Genomic DNA, 23,425 nt, shown 5'->3' on the forward strand with positions numbered 1-23,425 from the left:
GATTCTTAAGATTCAATAGCGAATAACTGTTATCATGACTAATCGCGACTGTCACAATTGTAAAGGTAGAAGTTTTGTAACAAAAAAAGGAGAGTGGTTAATCTTACAGTCCAGAAACAGAGGACCCTAGGACCATCAAGAGAGGAATGCACAAACAGAGAGCAAAATCAGTGAAGTTTATACAAGGAGGCTTCAAAAAGTTCATAGAAAAACGGAATTTACCCACAAACATTTTGAAACCCCTTCATATATGTATGTTGTTGTTGTTAAGTGCTGCTGAGTCAGTTCTGACCCACAGCAACCCTGTAAGGGGTTTCCAAGGAGTAGCTGGTGATCCTGACCTGCAGACCTTGTGGTTCAAACTGACCTTGCAGTCTAATGCATTAGCCCACACCGACATTTATTCAAGGAAATAGTTTATACAGTTGTAGAGGCTGACAAGTACCAAGCCCATAGGTCACATGGAAGGCTTCTCTTGACTCTCATAGGTGCAGGAACAGATAAATCAAAGATTGTCAAGTAAGATGGCAGACTGCTGACTCACAGGCTGGAGAGACCATTGAATACCAAGATCGACAGGTAATATAGCAGGCTGATAGTTCAAGTCCAAAGAACTGAAGGTGCAGGCCACACACAGTGGAAACTGCCTTCAGAATAGATTTGCTGATCACATGAGATCAGATCCTGGGGTGACTACATCATATCATAAAATGCAGGATAAGTACATCATTACATAATTGTCAAACTCCTGAGAACCATGGCCTAACCAAGTTGACACATAACCTTAACTATCACAATATCCTTCTACAGGAATTAGTCCCTCCTGGTAACATGCCCAAAGTATGTGAGATGAAGTCTCACCATTCTCACTTCCAGGAAGCACTCTAGCTGCATTTCTGCTAAGATTTGTTTTTTCTTCCTACAGCCCATAGTACATTCAATATTCTGTGCCAACATCAAAATTCAAAGGTACCATTTCTTTACAGTCTTCTTTATTCATTGTCCAACTTTTGCATTCACATGAGGAGACTGAAAACACCATGGATTAGGTTTGACACACCTTAGTCCTCAAAGTGGCATCTTTGCTTTTAACACTTTAAAGAGGCTAACACTTTAAGACACAAGTCACCATAGTACGACAAACTGACAGACAATTGGTGGCTATAAATGTTAGTTATTATGATTTCTGGGAGTTCTGGTATGGCGCTGCAGGATAATGCACTGGACTGCAAGGTCAGTTTGAGCCACAAGGTTGGCAGTTCAAACCCACCAGCCACTCCTCGGAAACCCTATTCAGGGTCACTATGAGTCGGAACTGACTTGATGGCACTTAACGACAATATTATGATTTGTATTGGATATTTAAAATATCTCCAAAATCACATTTATTCACCTAAGATGGCAACTAAAAGATTATGCTGCTCTGTTTTGGATTAAAATTATATCAATATAAGTACATTTAGGTAATTAGTGACTATATCTCATACAGATCAATACAGTGTAATAACAGTAAGTAATTCTCCTCTGATTGATAGTTATATGTGCTTTTGATTAATAAAAAAGAGAAAAGTCATTAACAATTTGGTAAATTTATTGCTTAGTAAAGTAGAGGGTCAGTAATGAAAAAGAGGAAGATCCTCAATGAGGCAGATTGATACAGCAGGTGCAACACTGGCAAATGACTGTGAGGATGTTCCAAGACTGGGCAGTGTTATGCTCTGTTGTATAATGGGTTGCTATGAATTGGAACCAACTTGACAGCACTTCACAATAACGATATTATAGCCTGTAACCTATAACGACAGCAAACTGTCAGAAGTTCAAGCTGGCTTCAGAAGAGAATATGGAATAAAGTATATCACTGCTATTGTCAGATGAATCTTGATTGAAAGCAGAGAATAATATTAAGATGTTTACCTGCATTATTTTTGACTATGCAAAGACATTCAACTGTGTGCATCATGACAAATTATAGATAACATCATGAAGAATGGGAATTCCAGAACATTGAAATGTGCTCATGCAGAACCTGTCTATAAATCAAATGGTTTAAAAACAGAAAAGGTGTGCAGCAGGGTTGTATCCTTACTTATTCAATCAGAATGCTGAATAAATAATCCAAGAACTATAAAAAGAATAACATAGCATCAAGATTAGAGGAGGTGGAGATGGCAAGATGGCAGACTAGGCAGAAACGCTACACAGACCCTCTACAACAAAGATACAGAAAATCATGAAACAGATGCAGATGATAGTCTTGGGACCCTGAGCTTCAGAGGAAGGGATAAAGAAGTGGACTGAATGCTTACTAGGAGAAGAAGCTGAACAGACACAGGAAGGAGATAGACTGGTGACCTGTGCCAGTTGACAAAGACATGGCACAACCATCTTAAACCTTGGTGAGTGGCTCTAGAAACAAAACAGTGTAACAGTATTGCAGAAGCTGTCTCATGGAGATAAGGTGTAAAAATTTTTTTAAATTCTCCACATTCCTCTGGTGACCAGAGGTGTGACTAGTCCTACCCACATATACCCCCAGTGAAGCTCCTGCTCCCCCAGTGGTTGGAGCCGCTCAGGGGTGAACAGTACAGTCGTTGAGTCCCATCAAGTGAGTCAGGAGTTATCCAAAGCAACCCCGGCACCTGGATTCAGGTGAACTCTGCTCCAAACCTGTAGAACCAGCCCTGGCCAGTCCTGGACTAGCCCTAACTAGGAGAAGCAGCTGAACAGACACAGGGGGTGGGAATAAAGATATGAGTGGTTTGTGCCAGCCAGCCAGGCTCAGTGCAGCCATCTTGAACTTTTGTGAGTGGCTTTAAAGGTACAGAGTGGTTGGTGGTGCAGCACAGAAACATGTCACTTATTGGCAGAAAGAAAGGTACAAAATTTTTTTTTACTTCATATTGCTCTGGTGACCAGAGGCATGGCCAGCACCTGCCGGCATACACTTCCAGCAAAGTTCCTGCTATCCGGGAGGTCAGAGCCACATGTTGGTAAGTTGCAGTTGTGAGCCACAGCAAAGTGAGATGAGAGCTAGCAGCACCAACCCAGGTGCATGGAATCAAGTGTGGCCTGCTCCAGACCTGCACAGTGGTTCTGGCCAGCCCTGAACTAGCAGGAACTCTTGCCCTTGGCTGCCCTCTAGGATGGAAATACCCTGACCCATCAATTCCTTTGGAATCTGCACACACTACTTCTAGATTGGGTGCCCAAAAATCATAGTGTTCACGAATTGGGCTGCTAACCTCAGGGTCAGCAGCTCAAAACTACCAGCTGTTCCGTAGGAGAATGAGGCTTTCTGCTCCCGTAAAGATATACAGCCTCGGAAACCCTGTCTCTATGAGTCGTAACTGATTGCACAGCACATAACCACCACCACCACCACCATAGGAACTCTATCTAGGACCAGGAGTGTCACCGAATCACCTCTTGCCCACTTATCATGTAAGGTCCTTGGCTGCAGGAGACCCCAGAATTTTCTTCTCTCTGGGTCTGACACCTGCTCTGATTTTTTTTTCCCTTTCATTGTTTATTCTTTCTCTTCTTATTCAGCTACGCTTGCTTTCTATCCTTCCTATCTCTGCTTTCATTTCTTCTTTTATTTTTTCTGCTTCTCCTCCCCCCACCACAGGCTGCATCTTCTCTCCCCCCCACTTTTTTTCTCTTGATTTTTCATTACTATACTCTGGTCTCTAGAACTCAACCCTCGCCCTAATTGTGTTTAACTCTTTTTTCTTTTTCTTTGCTGTTATTTTTTTCTTCCCTCTCTCTCCTCTTTTCAGTTTTTGTATTCTTTTTCTAGCTGCTGCCTTTTTTCCCTTTAATGCTTTCTTTTTTCAGCTGTTGTTTACTTGTTTGTTTTCTTCTTTTTTTCCTTTCTTTCTTGTGTTATTTTCCTTCTTGCATCACCCAACAGGCGACAGCAATTGTGACCCATACAGCCCAGCTACAACTGTACTTTCTACAGCCCCAACCCCACCCACCAGACAAGAGCCAATACCAGCAGCTATACACCTGATTGACAACAACAACCAATATCTGCCAAAATAATCCTAAATTAAGCTGCATAAATGGCAACCAGAGAACAGTATACATACTTCCATACCATAAACAAACCCATCTGTTATTTGGTCCACATACAAACAACGAAGTGTGTAGTTGTGTTAACTCCTTGAATCTTGGTGACATAAACTCGTGACACTCTATAAAAATGAATAACCAGAAGAAGAAACTAGCCAATAACAATGAAAGTGCAACAAAAACAGAAAGTGATAGCAGAAATGAAATTCTAATTGAACATAAACGGAGTTAATAGAGAAATAGCTCACCTTGGGAATGTCAACATTGCTGCCCTTGAAGAAATTCTAGACATTCAACCGGAGAAATTTAGTGAAGGTAAAGGAGCTCTGGCAGCGTAGTTGTTACGAATCGGGCTGCGAACCAGAAGGTCAGCAGTTCGAAACTACCAGCTGCTCCACGGGAGAAAGATGAGGCGATCTGCTCCCGTAAAGATTTACAGCCTCGGAAACCCTATTCAGGGTTGCTATGGGTTGAAACCGACTCGAAGGCACTTAACAACAACAACAATGGAGTAAGTAGTTGCAGCAAAAAAGATGACAATGACCCAGAAGTAACACCACCAAAAAACTTTCCATTAAAGGAACTCTCAGAGATATTTTACAATATTGAAAGTGTAAAGGATAAAATATTGGATTTTGAACCACAAGGTTGGTGTTTCAAGCCTATCAGCTTCTCCATAGGAGAAGGATGAAGTTTTCTGCTCTTGCAAAGATTTAGTTTCAGAAACCTTATACAGAAGGTGACTATGATTGGAACTGACTCGATAGCACTTATTAACAACAATCCAAATGTAGAAATTTTCCAAATTATAAAAAAGATGCTTACTCTATACCGTAAGTTATATGACAAGAAAAAGCTAAGTACTGTTTAAACTACTCTTAATAAGTTCTTTTACAAATAAAAGTTTCATTCTCAAAGTTCCTAATGTTTTATTACAGTGTGCCAAATTATACTGTACACTCAACTGCTAGCCTAAAGGTTAGCATCATGATAATCTGCTTCCATGAAGATTACAGCCAAGAAAACCCAAAGGAGCTTCTACTCTGTAACACATGGGTTGCCATGAATAGGCTCAACAACAATAACAACAAATAAAGATTAGTGTTAGTTGTACTATTTTTCTTTTCATTTCCTTATAGACTTATAAAGAACAGTAAGAAAATGTTTAGTGATTAACAAAACATTATACAGGTCACAGAACAATTATAACTTATGCCATTCATTATTTGCTTTGCCTGGTTTCAACTTGCATGATCATTTATAAGGTCCCATTGTTATTCTTGTTAAGTGACATCGAGTCAGTTTCAACTCATAGCGGCCACGTATAGGGTTTCGGCGGCTGTAAGTCTTTGCAGGAGCAGCAAGCCTCTTTCTCCCACAGTGCAGCTGGTGGGCTCAAACCACCAATGTTGTTGTCCGCAGCCCAGTTCTTATCCTACAGAGCCACCACACTCCATAAGGTGGCAGCTGGTACCTATAATTTCTAGCATACCAAGACACATATCACAACTAGCAGGCATACTTTCCACCCTTTCCTCCTGATCCTGCAGTCTACTCAAACAAAAAAGAATTTGAAATTATACTGGGTGATGCTAAAAACATATCTTTTCAGTTAAGTGCTGAAAGTGACTAAGAAACACTGTCATAGCTGAACACACAATTTCCCAAATTCATCTTAGTACTACCCAAAATACGTATACTTTAATGCTGAAATACATACATGCTAGTGCTGAGATTCCTGGTGTGGCACTGTAGGATCAGCACTGGAGGTCAGACCTACTCAAGATCAGCAGTTCAAACCCACCAGCTGCTCCTTGGAAACCCTATACACAGTCGCTATGAGTCAGAAGCAATTCAACGGAACTTAACAACAACAATGCTAAGATGGATTGACACAGTGGCAGCAGCAATGGACTCAAACGTAACAACAATTGTGAGGATGGTGCAGGACTGGGCAGTGCAGTGCTTCTTTCATTCTTTTGAGCTTTGTGTCACTATGAGTCAGAGCCAATTCGAGGGCAATAACAACAATGCTGAAATAGTTATTCAATTTGTCCTTTGTGATAGCATAGTATTTCATGTCTGCTCTCATTCCTTACACGCAAGAGCAAAACCATTAATGTTATGATGTAAATACTGATGGGGACATAATGCAGTATAGTAACTTTAGCATCACACTTGAAATTGAATACTACCTTTGTACCACTTACTATCTATGCAACCTTCAATAAATAACTTTTTTTAGAGTTTCAATTTCCTAATCTGTGAAATAGAGACGATACTAATACCTTCTGTTGGGATTATTGTAACGATCAAGAGAGATTGGATATGTGAAGTGCTTAGCAAAGTATGGCACACAGCACTTAAATATCTACTATTATCCTCATCCTTAATATTACTATCATTAATACAAATATAAGATGGCATTTATTTTAAACACATATTTTAAATACATAACTACTAATCAGCATAGTTTTCAAAGATCAAATTTTCTTATTGAAGTTCTGATAAATACCAACCACTTGCAAACGTTTTCAAGACCTGACCTCAACTTCCTCCAGATCACTTTTCCCATGGCACATGTGCAAAGGGATGCCAACATTCACTCATCTTCTTCTTGCACCTCTTCGGATTCCTATGTCAAAACCCTCCCTGCAGTCTGTCTGCTCAGTTTCCTCTTCTGAGAACAAGGAGAACTAAAGCCATTTCCCATTTCTCAGAGCTATCTGCCAGAGCAGTAGTATCTTGCTCTCTTACTGTCCACATGACTTAACTGCCAGTTTTCTCTCTCAATTTTAATCCAAAACTTTGGTTCTAAACTAAAGATCATTATTATCCTTATAGATCCGTAACGCTGCAAAGGGACCTAAAGGTCAATTAAGGCCAGCCTCTTTTCTCTGCTAACCAATTAATTTTCCCAAAAATACTCACATGAATTATTTGAGCAATGTCTGCTTTAACACTCTAAGTGACAAAAAGTCCTCTACCTCCCACCCCAGCACAATTTCAACTTGGTTAGAAAGTTTTCCTTATGTTGAAGCAAGATCTCCTTCTTCACAGTTTCCACTCATAAGATCTAATTCTGCATTTGAGAGAAATATAGAAAGTTTGATTGTTCTATATGACAGTACATCCAATATTTGAAGACTCCTGAGTTTCTCTTTCCCATGTTACACAGCACAAAGCACAATTTAAAGTTCCTCCCCTCACGATCATGGGAGTCCTCTGGTCCAGGCATGGGCTTGCCAACATGATCCAACAAGTTGCTAAAGTGTTTTCCTTGCCAACATTTGGGTGCCAAGTAATTACACTGCAAATGATCCTGTTACCATCATTATTTTATACAAATTATTAATTTAAACTAGTAGCTCAGGAAAAGTGACTCTCACCTTAATCATGGTTAAACGGTAATGGTATTAAAGTTCTAAAAACTGCAAAAAGAACTGTTTTCTTTTTTAACTTACCCTAGTCAATTACTGGGAAGAGAACAAAATATGATGAACCAAACCCATTGCTGTTGAATTGATTCTGACTCACAGAGACCTTATGGATATAGCAGAACTGTCCCCAGATGTTTTCCAAAGCTGTAATCTTTAAGCAAACTGCCACATCTTTCTTCCACAGTGGGTTAGAAGCCAAGCACTCAATCATTGTGTCACCAGGAATCCTTAAAGTAGGATTACCCACCAGTGAGTCAGTTTCAACTCATAGCGACCCTTCTTTCCTACCAAGTCAAATAAATACACATAGCTGTGAGAGGGATCCAACAATTGGAAGTTTGGCTAAAAGCAGTTTTGTCCTCAGAAAGGGATTCAATTCAAAGAAAGCAATAGCAGTTAGTCAAAGAATATCCTCTCTACCTTATTAGAAGCAGGTGCCTGAAAGGAGGATCAAATCGTGTGCTCTCAAGACCTGACCAATGTAAACAATGTTAAAATAAGTGGCAGCTAATTCCTGTGCTCACCTAGCCTAGTAACACACACACACAGAGCAAAAATCTGACCTGGCCAGCAGTGCCTGTCAGGGCAGCAGCTGGAGGAGGGTTCTGCCCCAAATCCTGAGAAGCTCCAGCCAGTGGAAATAATGTCCTTAGATGACCCCTGACCCCTAGATAGTGGAATAGGAAGAACAGAGCAGAGAGAAGGTCTCTTGTGCTCTTGGGTGCCTGCCCTGAGCAAGAAGGTCCACAGATGATTCGCTCTGCCTTCCAGTCCTGGGGCGGGGGGACAGTTAGACTAGATGGGGCTCTGGGACAGGAAGATATCTTGGGGTATCTTCGGGGCGAGTTTTCACGTATATGGGGGAGGATTAAGCAGGGAACGGGTCCCTTCTCTGGGTCCTTGCGGTGGCGCAGCAATAGTAGGAGCAGGTGTCCTGCGGCCTCAAGGAAACGGGCAGAGTCCCCCGTCCACACTCCCCAGCTCTAATAGGGTTGTCCCCAGCCTGGCCCATCCGCCCATCAGGTGAAATTCCCAGCCCTACCCAGTTCTTCAGGCTTCCTCCGGGGTCCTGCAGGGACTCCCACTTCTCTTCCGACCCCAATCTCAAGGGCCCCCTTCAGTCCTTCCAGACCCCAGCACTCCTCACGCGATACACTGGACTGTAGCATCCCCCATGGCGCTCCGCGGCTCAAACCTGCTCTCCATCAGGTTCGCCCTCTCCCTGCTCCGCGCCCTTTCCCTTCCTCACACCGCGGCTCCCCCTCAGGCCGGGAGCCCTCTCTCCGTCCCTCCCTGCTTCAGGCCGGCTGCCCAGGTGCCTCTACTCGTACTCACAGAATTCGGCGATATACCAGGTCACTGCGTAGTTCTCCTCACACCAGTCCAGTGTGGAGGTCGTGGACCCCCAGTAGCCCTCCCGGTCCCCGGCCGGAGCCATCGTGTGCGCCTCCGCCCCAGTGCTCCGCTCGCAGCGTTCGGCTCCGCGGGCGCCCAGGTTGGCTCCGGCCCAGCTCGCGCGCCCGACTGGCGCCCCGCCCTCTCTCCCCGTAGGGGCGGGGCCCTGCGCCCGGGGGCTAGGTCGGCCTCGGGGCGGGGCCGGCTCCCGTCACTGAGACCGGCCGACGGGGAGACTCCGCCCACCGCCGCCGTAGGCCGAGTTCTGGCGCCAGACCCACCCCAGGGCTTCTGGTTTGCCCTGCCCACTCCTTCCCCTGAGGCCGGGGAAGCGGAGTGATCCGGGAAGGGAGTGCTTGCCAGACCTAGACACTCCTCAGGCTGTAATTTCAGGGTTCCTGATATTTCAGTCAATATTTTATGTAGCCGTGTTTCTGAACCTTAATTTGTGTGTGTGTGTGTGGCCTGATTTAATTGAGGCGGGGGTGGGATGTGCCCAGGAACCTTCTAGCAAGCCCTTGCTTGATAAAACCTGTGTACCTCAGTGTCTTCCATGGGAGTCCAGAAGCAGAACAACCCACCCCCAGGATTCCCACGAAATAAAGTGTGTTTGTTTTGTTTTTATAGAAAGGTATAACCAACTCTTAGGACATAAGGTAAATCAGGGCAAAAATAACACAGGACCGGAAAAGTGGGCTTGAGACCCTAAAAGAGAATGCAGCCAGAGTACTAAAGCAATTTGGGTTTTCCGGGTCCTGAACTTCCTGCCTTGTTATTGTTGTTACGTGCTGTCAGGTCAGTTCCGACCCATAGCGACCCTGTATCCGGTTTCTGAGGAGTGGCTAGCGAGCTTCAACCGCCAACCTTGCGATTCAAACCAGCCTTGAGTCCAGCACATTAACCCACAGCGCCACACCAGGAGTCAACCAGCTCATGTGATAACATGTCGGGAGCTGCTTCATAGGGTTTCCTTGGCTGTAATCTTTACTGGGAGTTCTGGTGTGGCGCTAGCCACAAGATCAGCAGTTCAAACCCACCAGCCGCTCCTTAGAAGCCTTATACAGGATCTTGCTGTGATTCGGAAGCGACTCCACAGCATTTAACAACAATCTTTACAGAAGGAGTTCACCAGACCTTTATTCCTCAGAACTGCTGGGTAGGTTCAGGTTGCCAACCTTAGCTTAGAAGTCCATCACAAACTGCTTGTGCCACCCAGACCCCTCTTCTAACTATCTGTAATTGTGCCTTCTTCTCCAAACAACCAATAGTCTCCACCTATCTCCATCCTCAAGACATTAATGTTCCACAGAGCTGCCAGAGTGATTTTTCAACTGTAGTGTCAGATTGCCCAGAAACAAGGTAAACATGGGTTTATACTTGTATTGATTTACTAATCTATAGTGAACAATTTCACATTTCCCCACACACATCAAAGATTCTGCTTCTAGATAGGATTGGCATCTGTCTCTTTCCCAACTCCACAGCATCCTCCTGTAGAATCGAAACTTCTTTTCAAATTTACAACCCCTGACCTGGACAGAGTGGTGAAAACAAGTAAAACTATCCACAGCAGATGCTCCTTGGAAACCATATACCAGGTGGAAATGCATCGGGAGTGACTCAACAGCACTTAACAACAACAACAACAACAACAGCCTTGTGTACTGAATTGTTGTTGTTAAATCCTGGTGTGCCACTGTGGGCTAATGTGTCAGATTGCAAAGTCCTTTTAATTGCAAGGTCGGTGGTTTAAGCTCACCAGCTGCTCCTTGGAAACCCTATACAGGATCACTATGGGTCGGAATCATAACAGCACTTAACAACAACATTTACCAGGCCCAGAGCATGGTGACTCTGTAGGATAAGCTCTGGACTACAAACCACAAAGTCAGTGATTTAAGACCACCAGCCATCCCATGGCAGAAAGAAAAGGCTTTCTATTGGTGCAAAGATTTACAGGCTTGGAAACCCTATACAAGGTTGCTATGAGTCAGAACAGACTCTACAGCACTTAACAATTTACCAGGCCCTGGTTGACTGGTTGCCGGGAACACACACAGGTTAACAGGAGAAAGCCAAAGAAGCCCATCTTCAAAGAGATATAAAACTCTTACAAGAAAACAGAAAAGTAAATTTTTGTAACCTTGGGTCAGGCAATATTTTTTTAGATAAATCACCAATGTATAAGTGAAAAAAGAAAAAAAAGATAAAATTGGACTGCATCAAAATTAAAAACGTTTGTACTACAAATGATGCCATCAAGAGAGCAAAAATATATACCAACAAATATATAAAGGTTTGAAAGACTATTTGTACATGGGTATTTAACTTTGCTGCAAACATACCTATGAATGTGGTAGAGCATACAGTGGGCAAAATGAGGAAAACTTAGATATTATCAAACATCTTAAGGCAGTGAGTTGCTGGACCTAGGGGCTCAGGACCATAGTCTCAGGGGACACTAGGTCAACTGATAAAACATAGCCCACAAAGACAATAGTCTACATTCTATTTGGTGAGTAGTGACTGGGATCTTAAAAGCTCATGAGCAGCCATCTAAGGTGCGATTACTGGTGTTTCCATGTGCAGAAGAGTGATGAAAATTGAAGATACTTGGAATCAACTAGTCCAGTGGGCGAATGAAGCGGGTGAACATCAGATACCATGACTCTGAGACCTAGATGGCACCCAGCTACCACTACCAACTACTCTGAAAGGGATCACATTAGAAGGTCCTGGATAGAGTGGGAGAAAATGTGTAAAAAAAACCCTCAAAATTGTAAAGAAATGACCAGGCTTACTAGTTAGAAAGAGACTAGAGAAACCCTAGACTATGACCCTTCAAGTTTGGAATGGAACTCACTCTCATGATCCAATTTTCAGCTAAGCAGTAAGATAGGTATATATTGGGGACAACAATATTAGTAAAATATGCTCACCATTTAATGGTCAGTCATTCAAGATCAAAAGGGCAACATTTACCTAAGGACAAAGTTGAGAAGGGATGAAAAGGAGGGTGGAATGGAAACGGGAATCATAGGGAGGAAGTAGGATGACTGTTGTTGCATGGAGGGGATTGCAATCATTGAGATGAAACAAAGTATAATTTGTTGAATGTAAAACTGATGATCTCTCTAAACCTTCAATCAATTCACAATAAGTTTTTTTAAAAAAAAAAAACAAAACGAAAAGGCAATCCACAGATGGGAGAAAATATTTGTAAATCATATATCTGATAAATGTTTAGTTATTTTTGTTGTTGTTAAGTGCTGTCAACTCGGTTCCTACGACTAGTGACCCTGTATAGGGTTTCCAAGGAGCAGCTGATGGGTTTGAACTGCTGACCTTGAGGTTAGCAGTCCAGTGCTGATCCTACAATGCCACACCAGAAATCTAAATGTTTAGTATTCATAAAAATAAAAATAACTCTTATGACAAATAAACTAATTTTAAAATGATCAAAGAAACTAAATAGACATTTCTCCAAAGAAAATACATAAATGACCAATGTTGTTGTTGTTGTTGGTAGGTGCCATCTCATTGAAGGTCTTCCTGTTTTCACTGACCCTCCACTTTACTAAGCATGGTGTCCTTCTCCAGAGACTGGTCTTTCCAGACAACATGTTCAAGTACAAGAGATGAACTCTTGGCATCCTTGCTTCTAAAGAGCATTTTGACTATACTTCTTCCAAGACAGATTTGTTTGTTAATAATTTGTTTTTAATATCCGTCTCTAACACCATAATTCAAATGCATAGATTCTTCTCTGTTCTTCCTTAATCATTGTCCAACTTTCACATGCATATGAGGCAAATGAAAATACCAAGACTTGGATCAGTCTCACTTTGGTCCTCAAAGTGACATCTTTGCTCTTTAATACCTCAAAGAGGTCTTTTGCAGTAGACTTTCCTAATGCAATATGTCATTTGATTTCTTGACTGCTATTTCCATGAGCATTTATTGTGGATTCAAAGCAAAATGAAGTCTTTGACAACTTCAATCTTTTATTCACTTATTATGATGTTATTTACTGGTCCAGTTGTAAGGAATTTAATTTTCTTTACATTGAGGTACAATCCATACTAAAGGCCATGTGGTCTTTGATGTCCATCAGTAATCATTTCAAGTCCTGTTTGTTTCCACCAAGCATGATTGCGTCATCTATCTAACACATACAATGAGTTTCCTCTGATCCTGATGTGATGTCTTCACATAATCCAGCTTCTCTGAGTATTTGCTCAGCATACAAATTATATAAGTATGGTGACAGAATATAGCCCTGACACACAACTTCCTGATTTTGAACCATTCAGTATCCCCTTGTCCTGTTCTAATGACTACGTCATCTTGGTCTATGTACAGGTTCCTTATGAGCACAATCAAGTGTTCTGGAGTCCTAATTCTTAGCAATGGTAGCCATAGTTTGTTAAGATCCACAGTCAAACACCTTTGCATAGTCAGTAAAGCACAAGTAACAATCTTTCTGGTATTCTCTGATTTCAATCAAGATCCATCTGATGTCAGCAGTAATATCCCTCGTACCATGTCTTCTTCTGAATCCAGTTTGAATTTCTGGCAGTGTCCTGTTGATGTGCTACTGCAACTGTGGTAGTTGTTGTTCTTATTATCTTTGGCAAATTTTTATTTGCATATGATATTAATGATTTTGTTCCATGATTTTCTTATTCTGTTGGGTCATCTTTCTTTGGAATGGGCACAAATAACTCTTGCAATCTGTTAGCCAGATAGGAATTTTCCATATATCTTGGCAAAGACAGGTGCACTTTAGTGCTGCATCAGTTTGTGGAAACATTTCAATTTGTATTCCATCATTCCTGAAGACTTGTTTTTCCCCAACACCTTCATTGCAAATGGCCAATGTGCACTTGAAAAGGTGCTCAACACCATTAGATATTGTTGTTGCATGCTGTCCAGTGGGTTCTAACTCACAGCAACCTTGTATAGGGTTTCTGAGGAGTGGCTGGTGGGTTTGAACCATCAACTGTATGGTTTACAGTCTCGTGCTTATCCTACAGCACCACACCAAAGCTTCATTAGCCATTGTTGTTGTTATTGAGTGCCATTGAGACGGTTCCAACTAATATCCACCCTGTACAGGGAATTCTGGGGTGGCGCTGTGGATTAATGCACTGGACTGCAAAGTCGGTTTGAACCACAAGTCAGTTCAAGCTCACCAATGGATCCTCGGAAACCCTGTACAGGGTCACTATGGGCTGGGACTGACTCGACAGCACTTAACAGCAACAACAACAACAACGTAGGGTTTGTGAGGCTGTAAATCTTTGCAGAAGTAGAAAGCCTCATCTTTCTCCTGCAGAGTGGCTAATGGGCTCAACTACCGATCTTGTGGTTCACAGTCCATTGTTTATCCTAAAGAGCCACTGCACTCCCTCCATTAGCCATTGTTGTTGTTTTTAAGTGTTGTCCAGTTGATTCTGACTCACAGTGACCCTGTATAGGGTTTCTGAGAAGCAGCTGGTGGGTTTGAACCACTGACCTTTCAGTTAGCCGTCCAATGCTTATCCTACAAAGCCATACCAGGACTTTTCCATTAGCCATTGTTGTTGTTGTTGTTATGTGCCATGGAGTCGGTTCCAACACTTCCGAGGCTGTAAATCTTTACGGGAATAGAAAGCCTCATCTTTCTCCTGAGGAGCAGCTGGTAGTTTCAAACTACTGACCTTGTGGTTCGCAGCCCGATTCATAACCACTATGTTGTTAGAGCTCCTTCCATTAGCCATTAGAGAAATGTAAATTAAAACCACAATGAGCTATTTCATACCCACTAAGATAGCATAGAAAAGGAGCTCTGGTAGCATAGTGGTTACAAGTTGGCCAGTGAACCGCAAGGTTAGCAGTTTGAAACTATCAGCTGCACTGCGGGAGAAAAGATGAGGCTTTCTGCTCTGGTAAAGATTTACACCCTCGGAAACCCTGTACAGGGTCGCTATGAGTCGGAACCAACTCCACAGCACATAACCACCACCACCAGGATAACTATAATAAATATAGTTAAGTATAGCTTATATTTAACAGACAATAACAAGGGTCAGATAGGATATGGAGAAGGTGGAACCCTTGTGCATTGTTAATTAGAATGTAAAAATGATGCATTCACTATGGAAAACAGTTTGATACTACTTCAAAATGTGAGTACCATATGATCCAGAAATTTCACACGTAGATATATATACCCAAGAGAACTAGAAGTGTACGTCCACACAAAATCTTTTTCATGAAAGCTCATAGCCAAAAAGAGGAAACCACTCAAATGTTCATCCATAGATGAATGAATGAAGAAAATGTGATATCGCCATACAATGAATATTACTCAGCAAGAAAAGGAGTGAAGTATTGGCACATAATACAACATGGATGAACCCTGAAAACATACTAAGTGACAGAAGACAGACAAAAAAAAGCTCATATTATATGATTCCATTGATATGAACTGTATAGAAGAGACATATCTGTAGATGCAGAAGGAGCACTGGTTAACTGCTTGGCTGCTAACTGAAGATTGCAGCCTAAGAAACCCTATGGGACAATTCTACTCTGTCACATGGGGTAACTTTGAGTCCAAATAAACTCATCTACCCTAACAGCAACAATAAAAGCATAGAGATAAAACGAGTTCCTGGGTGGTATGAACAGTTAACATGTTGGGCTGCTAACTGAAAAGTTGGAGGTTCGAGTCCACCCAGAGCTGCCTCAGAAGAAAGATCTGGTAATCTACTTCCAAAAAAATCAGTACACTGTGTGCACTCTACCACACATAGGGTCACCATAAGTTACAATCTACTTGACAACAACTTATTTTTAGAGACAGAAAGTAGGTCATTGGTTGTTTCAGGCTGAGGTATAGAAGGGGAAGTGCTGAGTAGAAATGGAGAGCGACTACTAATGGGTTTGAGGTTTCTTGTTAGGATGATGAAAGTGGACTCAGATTAGATTTTGGTGATGGTTGCTCAACTACGCGAATATACGAAAAACCATTGAATTATACGCTTTCAATGGGTAAACCGTATGGTACGTAAATGAGATCTCAATAAAACTTTTTTAAAAAGCTAATACATTGTTATGGTAGACAGTTTGAAAATACAGGAAAAAAAAGCATTCAAAATCACTCGTAATTGGAGCCACTAGCAATGATTGTTTATAAGTGCCATCGATTCAATTCCAACTCTTAGAAACCCTGTATAGGGTTTCTGAGGAGCAGTTAGTGGATTTGAACGACCAACTTTGTGGTTAGCAGTGCAGTGCTTATCCTACAGTGATGCACCAGTACTCTCTAACTAGCAATAACCATTGTTAACATTAGCTATTATCTTCTTCCCATATTTTATCTAGGGATTTTTTTACATAATAGAGTTAATATTAACTTTTGTGTGTCATATTCTCTCATAAGCTTTTTTCATGACATTAAAAATACTTGCAAATATCATAAAAAATAACTGTATAATATTCCGTTTTACAGATATACCACAATTCAGTTGGCTATGGTATATACACTTTACTATATTCTTTTATTGCTAGGTATTTAGGTTATTTCCAATGCCTATATTCACTTTTCAAATAACAGATGAGAACCTTAATTTTGAAAGCTATCAACCAGATGTTTTTTTCCACTAGTTCCCAGGATAACAACAACAAAAACAAAATCCAAGCTACAATTCAGTTTTTCAGATTGAACTATGTTGTACCATTTCCTAACTGCAAAAGAAAATTTGAAGCCACAAAAACCAAATGTTTAGGCTCACCAAAGAATTTGTTGTTTTTGTTAAGTGCTGTTGAGTTGGTTCCAACTCATAGTGACACTATACAGGGTTCCCAAGGAGCAGCTGGTGAGTTTGAACCGCCAGCCTTGTGGTTCAAACCAACATCTCATTCTAGTTCTTTATTCCACAGTGCCACAGATTAAGTGGGTTTATAATCTCCAAAATTACCTCTTGGCTTCTCTTACAGCTAGTCAAATTTGTAGCAGTTCATCACACTTCCTAGTCATCTAGTCATGAGAGACTTTATAGAGCTTAGGGCCAGAGCAACATTTCATAAGATAGGGACACAACGGCAGACTCTCTAGGAAGACTCTCCTGAAGCCAGGCTGGGTTGAGGGACCTCACCGGCTTCCCCCTACCACCTTGCTCTTGCAGTCTCTGAGTTTCCCTCCACCATAAACCCAACTGCCATTGAGTTGATCCCAACTCATAGTGACCCTGTATAGGATTTCTGAGGCTGTAAAGTGTGGCGCTGTGGGTTAATGTTCTGGACTGCAGAGTCAGTTGGAACCATAGGAGTGGCAGTTTAAACTCACCAGTCGTTCCTCAGAAACCCTATACAGGGTTACTATGGATCAGAACTGACTCTACAACACTTAACAATAACAAATCTTTATAAAAGAAGACAGACTTGTTTTTCTCCCAAGGAGTAACTGGTGGGTTTAAACTGCTCACCTTGTGCTTAGCAACCCAGTACCTAACTTATAGAACCATCTCATAAGAATCTGTTACTGAGATAGGGTCCTCAGGCCCTATCTCATTCTATGTCTCCAGGCTTCACTTAGGCCTCCACACAGGGTAGTCTTCAGGGGATGCTTAATCAAACAGTAGAAATAATAACATTTATTTAATAAGACAACATTTATTGAGCAATTACCATGGGCTGGTCCTGTTCTGAATTCTTTATATATATTAACTGAGTTAAAGCTCACAATAATGCAAGGGGATAGATACTGTTCTTATTTCCACTTCACTGTAAGTATATTAAAATACAAAGAGGTTAAGTTACTTACCTGATTACATTTGTATGCCTACTTAGTCACAAAATGGGGTTTTAATCTAGTCAGTCTGGCTTCAGAGACCCTGTACTCAATAAAGTTACACTGAGAAAAATTGCTAAGGATTTTGTGAAATACTGATAATGAAGCTTCTTGTCTTTATTGTTAGGTGCGATTGAGTTGGTTCCAACTGACAGTGACCCTATGCACAACAGAATTAAACACTGCGCCATCCTCACAATTACTCTTACATTTGAGCCCATTGCTACTATCGCTGTGCCAACCCATCTTGTTGAGGGTCTTTCTCTTTTTCACTGATGCTCCACTTTACCAAGCATGATGTCCTTCTCCAGGGACTGGCCCTCCTGATAACATGTCTGAAGTATGAGGTATGAAGTCTGTCCATCCTTGCATCTAAAGACACAGATTTGTTTTTCTGACAGTATGTGATACTTTCAATATTCTTCTCCAACAGCATAGCTCAAATGCATCAATTATCCTACAGTCTTCCTTATTCATTGTTTAACTTTCACGTGCATATGAGGCTATTGAAAATGCCATAGCTTGGGTCAGGCACACCTTAATCCTTCAAATGACACCTTAACTCTTGAACACTTTAAAGCGGTCTTGTGCAGCAGATTTGCCTAATTCAGTATGTCATTTGATTTATTGACTGTTTCTTCCATGCATGTTGATTATGGATCCAAGCAAAAAGAAGTCTTTGACAACTTAAATCTTTTCTCCACTTACCATGATGTTATTTATTGGCCCAGGGTTGATGATTTTTGTTTTCTTTACGTTAAGGTTCAACCCATACTGAAGGCTGTGGTCTTTGATCTTCATCAGTAAGTATTTTAAGTCCACGTTCAGCAACCAAGGTTGTATCATCTGCATACTGCAAGTTAATGAGTCTTCCTCTAATTCTGATGCCATGTTCTTCTTCATATAATCCAGGCTCTCAGATTATTGGCTCAGCATACAAATTGAATAAGTATAAAGAAAGAATACAGCCCTGGCACACAACTTTCTTGATTTTAAACAATTCCATATCCCCTGGTTCTGTTTGAATGACAGTCTCTTGCTCTATGTACAGGTTCCTCATGAGCATAAAGAAGTGCTCTTGAATTTCCATTCTTTGCAATGTTGTCCATAGCTTGTCCTGATCCACACAGTCGAAAGTCTTTGTTTAGTCAATAAAGCACAGGTAAACATCTTTCTGAGATTCCCTGATTTCAGCCAAGATCCATCTGATGTCACAATATGTCACTCATTCCATATCCTTGCCTGAATCCAACTTGAACCTCCAGCAATTTCCTGTTGATGTCCTGTTGCAACTGTTTTCAAATTATCTTCAGCAAAATTTTATGTACATGTGATATTAATGATATTGCTCGATGCTTTCTATATTCCATGATGAAGCTTACTCTGGGAATTTTGCATGGATGTTGAGAATAGCTTAAGATATAGAACTCAACCAATTCATTTAAGTATCTGTGTGTTCTCCATTTTTATTATTTTCTTCCCTCCAGAAGCAACCACCTTCCTGGATTTTGTTTTTGCCATTCCTATACCTTTCTATATGGTTTTATCATAAAATTGTATTTCTGAACATACTTTTACATATTCCTAAACTTTATATAAACCAATTCATGTAGTATATATTCTTCTGTGACTTTTTTTAGCTCAACAACATACATTTAAGATTTACCCATGTTGTTGCACAAAGCTGTAAATGATTTTCTGTTTTATAGTCTTCCACTCTATGAAAATACCATAGTGTATTCATCTATTCTCCTAATATGGATATGAAGCTGTTTTCTATGTTTTGGTTTAAAACCAATGCTGGCTGTCTGAAAACTCATTTTTACCAGGGTAAGTAAAAAAGTCCACCTATCATTGCTCAGTTTGCCATATTGTAGTGGCTTGTGTGCTATTGTGATGCTGGAAGCTATGCCACCATATTTTAAGTACCAGCAAGGTCACCCATAGTGGAAAGATTTCAGTGGAGTTTCCAGACTAACACAGATTAGGAAAAAGTGGACCACTTCTGAATTGTTAGAAACCAGAAATCTTATGAATAAGAATGAAAACATTGTTTGACAAAGTGCCAGAAGCTGAGCCCCTCAGGTTGGAAGGCAGTCAAAATACAAATGGGAAAGAGCTGTGTCCTCAAAGTAGAGTAGTTGAAGACTTCATTTTGATGAATACCACAATCAATGCCCATGAAAGTAGCAGTCAAGAAATCAAGCAACATATTGCATTAGGCAGATCTACTGCAAAAGACCTCTTTAATGTGGAAAAGAGCAAAGATGTCAGTTTAAGGACCAAGGTGTATCTAATCCAAGTCATGTCATTTTCAATAGCCTCATATATATGTGATAGTTGAACAACCACTAAAGAAGAATGTAGAAGAATCGATGTATTTGAGTTATGGTGTTAGAGAAAAATAATAGAAGTGCCATGGTCCGTCAGAACTCTCAAATCTGTCCTGGAAGAAGCACAGCCAGTTGCTCCTTAGAAGCAAGGATGGAGAGACTTCATCTCTTGGGCTTTGGACATGTTGTCAGGAAGGAACAGTCCAGGGAGAAAGGTGTTATGCTAGAAAAAGTGGAAGATTAGTGAGAAAGAGGAAGACCCCCAACAAGATGCATTGATAGAGTGGCAACAGCAATGGGCTCAAACATAACAATTGTGAGGATGGTACTTGACTGGGCAGTGTTTCATTCAGTTGTGCATAGGATCGCTGTGTCAGAACCAACTTGATAGATCCTAAGAACAAGTCAAAATTATTATAACAGGAGAGGCAGCAAGTTGTTGGCTTAGGCAGATGGGCTGTACAGGCCCTCTACAACAGAAAGCCAAATTATACAAATGCAGACAATAGTCCTGGAACCCTGAACTTCAGATGAAGGGATAGAGAAGTGTATTTATTGAATGTTTACTAGGAGGGAAGCTGAACAAATGCAGCCAAAATACAAAACAAAACAATACAGACTAGTGACCTGTGCCAGCTGGTAGGGTGTAAGATCAACATATAACACTCAGTCAGATTCCTCTACACTAATAAAAACAACTGTGAGAAAAAAATTAGGAAAACAATACCATTTATAATAGCCACCCAGTGGATAAAATGCTTAGAAATAAATCTAACAGAGAAACAAAAGACCTACACAAAGAAAACTATAAAACATTACTACAAGAGCTCAAAAGGGACAGAAACGGAAGTATATACCATGCTCATTGGATAGGAAGACTTAACATTGTGAAAATATCAACACTACTCAAAACAATCTAGATATAATACAATCCCAATCCAGGTTCCAACAACATTCTTTAAAGAGATGGATAAACTGATCACTAACTTTATGTGGAAAGGAAAGAGACCTCACATAACCAAACATTGTTTAATAAGAAGAACAAAGTCGGAGGCCTCTCACTTCCTGATTTCAATTACTACACAGCCACAGTCATCAAGTCTGGTACTGGTACAGTAAAAGACACATAGATCAATGGAACAGAATTGAGAATGCAGTAGTAAATCCATCCAAAGCTGATCTTTGACAAAAGGCCAAAACATATTAAATGGGGAAGAGATAGTCTTTTCAACTAATGGTGCTTGCAAAACTGGAAATCCATTTACAGAAAAATGAAACAAGACTAATACTTCACACCATATACAAAAACTCAATGTGGATTAAAGACCTAAATATAAAATCTAGAACTATAAAGATAATCAATGAAAAAATAGGGACAAACTTAGGGGCTCTAATGGCAAGACTACGCTGTCAAACATAACTAAAAATACACAAACAGTAGGTACCTCTTAAAAAATATACACTTATGTGCATCAAAAGATTTTGCTAAAACTGTAAAAAGAGTGCCTATAGGCTGGGAAGAAAGATGAGGCTTTCTACTCCCGTAAAGATTTACACCCTCGGAAACCCTGTACAGGGTCGCTATGGGTCGGACCCGACTCGATGGCACTTAACAACAACAACAACAACAATAGGCTGGGAAATTTTTTCTTTTTCAACAATATATCAGCAAGGGACTAACCTCTAAGATTTACAGAAAACTACAACACCTCGACAAGAAAAAGACAAACAACCCAATTAAAAAATGGACACAGGACATGAACAGACACTTCACCAAGGAAGACATTCAGGCAGCCAACAAACGAAGAAATATTCATGATCATTAGCCGTTGTTGTTGTTGTTGTTAGATACCATTGAGTTGGTACTGACTTATAGTGACCTTATGCACAGCAGAACGAAACACTGCCCAAACCTGGGCCAACCTCACTACTGTTGCCACGCTTGAGTCCACTGATGCTGCCATTATTCCAATCCATTTCCTTGGGGTTCTTCCTCTTTTTCTCTGACCCTCTACCTTACCAAACATGATATCCTTCTCCACCGACTGGTCCCTCCTGACAATATGTCCAAAGTATGAGAGACCAAGTTTGGGCATCCTGGCCTCCAAGGAGCACTCTGGCTGCACTGCTTCCAACACAGATCTGTTGGTTCTTTTGGCAGTCCAAGCACTTTCAATATTCTCCTCCAACACCCTACCTGAAAAACATAAATTCTTCTACGGTCTTCCTTATTCACTGTCCAGCTTTCACATGGTTATTGAAAATACCATGGCTTGGGTCAGGTGCACCTTAGTCTTCAAGCTGACATCTTTGGTCTTCAACACTTTAAAAAGGTCTTGTGCAGCAGATTTGCCTAATGCAATATGTCATTTGATTTCTTGACTGCTGCTTCCGTGAGTTTTGATAGCTCATCCAAGAAGAATGAAGTCCTTGACAACTGAGAGATGCAAATCAAAACAACAATGAGTTATTATCTCACCCCAGAATTAATAGCAAAGTGCAAAAAAAAAAAGCAGAGAACAAATGCTGGAGAGGGTGTGGAGAGACTGGGACCCTCCTACATTGCTGGTGAAACTGTAAAATCATTCAACCACTGTGAAAAATAGTATGGCGTTTCCTCAGAAAATTGAAGTAGAAATACCTTATGACCCAGCAATTCTTCAATGTGGTATATATCCACAAGAGATAAGATTAAGGACACAAGTAGACATATGCATACCAATGTTCATCACAGTACAATAACAAATAACACACAATAACAATAATATGGAGACAGCCCATGTGGTAGATACACACAATGGAATACTATGCAATTGTGAAGAGTAATAAACCTGTAAAACCCCTTATAAAGTGGATGAACTTGGAGGATATTATGCTGGATGAATTTAATCAATCACAAAAAGACATATCTTGTATGAGCCTACTATAATAAAAACTTTAGAAAACATTTTTATGCTAAAAGAAATATTCTTTGATGGCTACCAGGAATGAAACAGAAGGGACAGTAACTGGCTAGAGGTGTGTTGTTGTTGTTGTTGTTGTTGTTAAGTGTTGTCAAGTCAGTTCTGACCCATAGCGACTTGGAAACTTATAGGGTTTCCAAGGAGTGACTGGTGAGCTTGAACCTTGCAGTTTAAACCGACTTCGCGGTCCAGTGCATTAACCCACAGCACCACAGAGAGGACAATATACAAGAAAAGGGAGGTTGACAGAAGAGCGATGAAAGCAGGTAAAGACACAGGGATGTATGCAAGAGTTAAAGGGGATAGAGGTAAATACTGTTAAATATACAACCCAGGAACAACAATGCCTGCAGGTAGATACTGAACAGGTATGGG

General features: G+C 40.8%; 1 protein-coding gene across 2 annotated transcripts in view; it reads right to left on the reverse strand.

Moving 5' to 3' along the window:
• The window catches only part of ACER3 (alkaline ceramidase 3), a 201,266-nt gene extending 192,249 nt beyond the window's left edge, over nt 1-9,017 (reverse strand). Inside the window, exon 1 of one of the 2 annotated variants that reach the window (XM_006865001.1) lies at nt 8,856-8,982. In XM_006865001.1, the coding sequence (XP_006865063.1) occupies nt 8,856-8,958 (103 nt within the window). In that variant the 5' untranslated portion in view covers nt 8,959-8,982. Of the gene's footprint in view, nt 1-8,855 lie in introns of both variants that reach the window. The other variant, XM_006865000.1, reaches the window with a different exon arrangement.
• Between the last annotated feature and the right edge of the window lie 14,408 nt (nt 9,018-23,425).

The sequence above is a fragment of the Chrysochloris asiatica genome, unplaced genomic scaffold, assembly GCF_000296735.1.
Source record: "Chrysochloris asiatica unplaced genomic scaffold, ChrAsi1.0 scaffold00074, whole genome shotgun sequence".
Lineage (NCBI taxonomy): Eukaryota > Metazoa > Chordata > Mammalia > Afrosoricida > Chrysochloridae > Chrysochloris > Chrysochloris asiatica.